Below are 2,784 nucleotides of genomic sequence, written 5' to 3' on the forward strand. Positions count from 1 at the left end.
CTATCTCAGAGGAAATTTAGTAAATAGCAGAGACTAGTATAAAAACAAAAAACAGAGCATGGAGACAGAACCCAAACATCATGTGTGCCCATGAGAAAAAGATTTTCTGAAGGTCAACCAAACGAACTAAAGTGACTCTTTATAAGTGCTTTCACATACACTTGAGAGATCTCAATCCTCTTTTATTTTCTATCAAAGCGTCTTGATTTTTTTTTTTTGTACCATTCTAAAGTATATAAGGCATCTGGCTTATAACCAGTGATGTACTAGTAAACACTCAACACCTGGAACTCCAGGAGAAAAAAGTATCTGATTTACAGAACTTGCCAATTTCCATAGTGGGAATATTTCTATCCTAGCTCATTTCAAGCTACCAACAGGATGTCACACGTAGAGCTGGAAAGAAACAATTCCACAATTGGTTCCAGCACATCTCTGCTTATAACACATGTTTAATACACAGAGGTCTTTTGTTCCCTTTTTGCTTTCATCCATCTGACCTTAGCTAATGCATTAGGTAGACATCAACAAACTTTCCCTTAAAGAGCAAAATAGTGAATATTGTAGGTTTTTTTTTTTAATTTAAAAACAAGGTATTTATTATTAGCTTCTGAGGCTTTAATGTAGATATGATTTCTGATAGGCTTTTACAAATACTGAATTTAGCTTCCAGACCTTCTTCCTTTAAGGATCTTTGGAGATTCATAAGAACTACCAGATTTGAAGCCCGTAAGTTACAATCCAATGAGGACAAAATTCAGTGACTTCCCCAAAATACCTAACATTAAATTACAAGTCCTGATTATTATTTACTTTTTCACAAAATGCTCCATAGAGTTTTAAAAAGACACAAAAAGTTTTTATTTAGATAAGCCTTTTAAAATATAAAGTAAGACCATAAAGCAGTGTGACAGGTTTTCTTCTGTCACTTGTAAACTCTAGAGAAGGGAATCCTCAGAACACTAGAAGTGCTGTGGAAATAATATTCACTTACAATCAGGATAAACTGCATTCAGCCAGGAGTCAGGGGGCCTTGGTTCTAGCTGCCATCCTGTACGATGTGATCCTGAACAAGTCTCTCAACTTCTGGAAGCCCCACCAAAGGATGAAAGGGGCTTGAATATCTCTTCCAGCTGTTCCTGTGTAATGCGATGAGATCGGACTAATGTTCCAACCTGTTTGGGGTCAGGGATGTTAGAACCTGAATTGAACATAAGTACTTTTAAAATTCCTGCTTCTTTTTTGAGTCCTATTCTTAAATTTTTTTTCACATTCTTCCATGCACTGAAATATATTTTCCTACTTAACAGCCTCTTCACTAATAGCAATTTAAAAAGCTTCTCAAGGATGTATTTCTTATAACTTGTTTTTATTTCTTCTCAACTTGTTGCTTTAATTTCTCCAAGATCTCTTCAGCAGTTGTGGATGCTAATAGCCTCACCACTTTTTCATGAGATTTATCACTCTTATCCAAAATTACATCACTCTTCCTAAGCTCTAGGACCTTGGGAAGGTACTGACAGAGTTTGGCATTAGCATCTCCTTCCGATGGGGGAGCTGCGATGGCCACACTCACAGCTTCCGTTGTCACGTCTGTCACAGCATTTTGTTTGGACCCCGACTTGGTGGCTATGGTGACACTACCTCTGGGATCCACCGTCACCAGACCTAAGAAAGGAGGTGGTCTCTCTGGCTCCTGGCTCTTCCCCTTGTTCATCACACCAGCCTTCTTGGGCATCTCGGCGCCCAAGGGGAGCCCAGCGGAGGCTCGGGCCCCACATCCCAACACCAGCGCCTCAGCCCGTGGCCTAGCAGCAGCATCCTGAATATTGTAGGTTTTGTGAACTATCCACCGCCTCTGTCACAACTATTTAGGTCTCCTATTATAGCCACAGGCAATGTTTAAATGAACAGGTATAGATATTTTCCACTAAAACTTTATTTGCACAAACTGGTGCTGGACTGTAGGCCACAGTATTCTAACCTGTAAATGAAGGTGAACAGATGTCCTAGAAACAGCCTGAGACAAGACTTTGTTTGGGTGCATGTGCTATACTGAGGGAGGACTCTTTACAAGGAAGTGGGGAAGCAAGACTAGGAATGGCAAGGAGATGAGCAAGGATGTAGTGAAGTCTGTGGCATGATTTCACGGAAGAGCTCTGGAGAACACCTTACTATAGAGTTGTCCTGAAAGACTGGGCTTTGTGTTCCCATATCAGACAGATGTTGGCCAGACTCTAGAGTGGAGACTGTGGTATACCTCCAAGGGATCTCCATGTCTGGACAAGGTGGTTCAACCAAGGACAATTGGAGGTTGCAGTTGTGGGCTGTTAGTTTCTCACAGGTACTCAGATGACTGTACCAGCGATAAAGGGAATCAAGCCTGTAGCAGCAGTGTCTACTACAGCCCAGGCTCTTTAACTTGTGTGAGAATCCTCTAGAGGACTTCTTAAAATATCAACTGCTGGGCTTCCCCTCCAGAGCTTATTTCAGTAAGTTGGGTTGAGACCCAAGAATCACATTTCTAAGTTTCCAAGTGATGCTAACGATGCTAGTTCAGGCACCACACTTTGAAATCACTATATACAATATTAATCCCTTGAGTGCAGAAAGCTTGATTATGGCTTTGTGTTATGATCTGGAAGATGAGAGGGAAAGTATGAGGGAAGGAAGAAATTTTTCAAATGTTTTTTACTCTTTGACTTCCACTTACTCAATAAATCTTTTACCTGAGATATATTTGTAGTATACCAAATGGGTTTACTAAAATAATTCATTCTTTTT

The 2,784-nt window shown here is 40.2% G+C and overlaps 1 protein-coding gene across 1 annotated transcript; it reads right to left on the reverse strand.

The window, feature by feature from the left end:
• Positions 1 to 1,369: 1,369 nt before the first annotated feature.
• Positions 1,370 to 1,738, reverse strand: LOC121477869 (UPF0235 protein C15orf40 homolog). The gene has a single exon (XM_041732395.1). The coding sequence runs from the start codon at positions 1,736 to 1,738 to the stop codon at positions 1,370 to 1,372; it is 369 nt and encodes a 122-aa protein (XP_041588329.1).
• Between the last annotated feature and the right edge of the window lie 1,046 nt (positions 1,739 to 2,784).

The sequence above is a fragment of the Vulpes lagopus genome, chromosome 18, assembly GCF_018345385.1.
Source record: "Vulpes lagopus strain Blue_001 chromosome 18, ASM1834538v1, whole genome shotgun sequence".
NCBI classification, from domain to species: Eukaryota; Metazoa; Chordata; class Mammalia; order Carnivora; family Canidae; genus Vulpes; species Vulpes lagopus.

Coding starts and splice junctions, on each gene's coding strand:
- LOC121477869 (XM_041732395.1), bottom strand. CDS start 1,738: ATGCCCAAGAAGGCTGGTGTGATGAACAAGGGGAAGAGCCAGGAGCCA.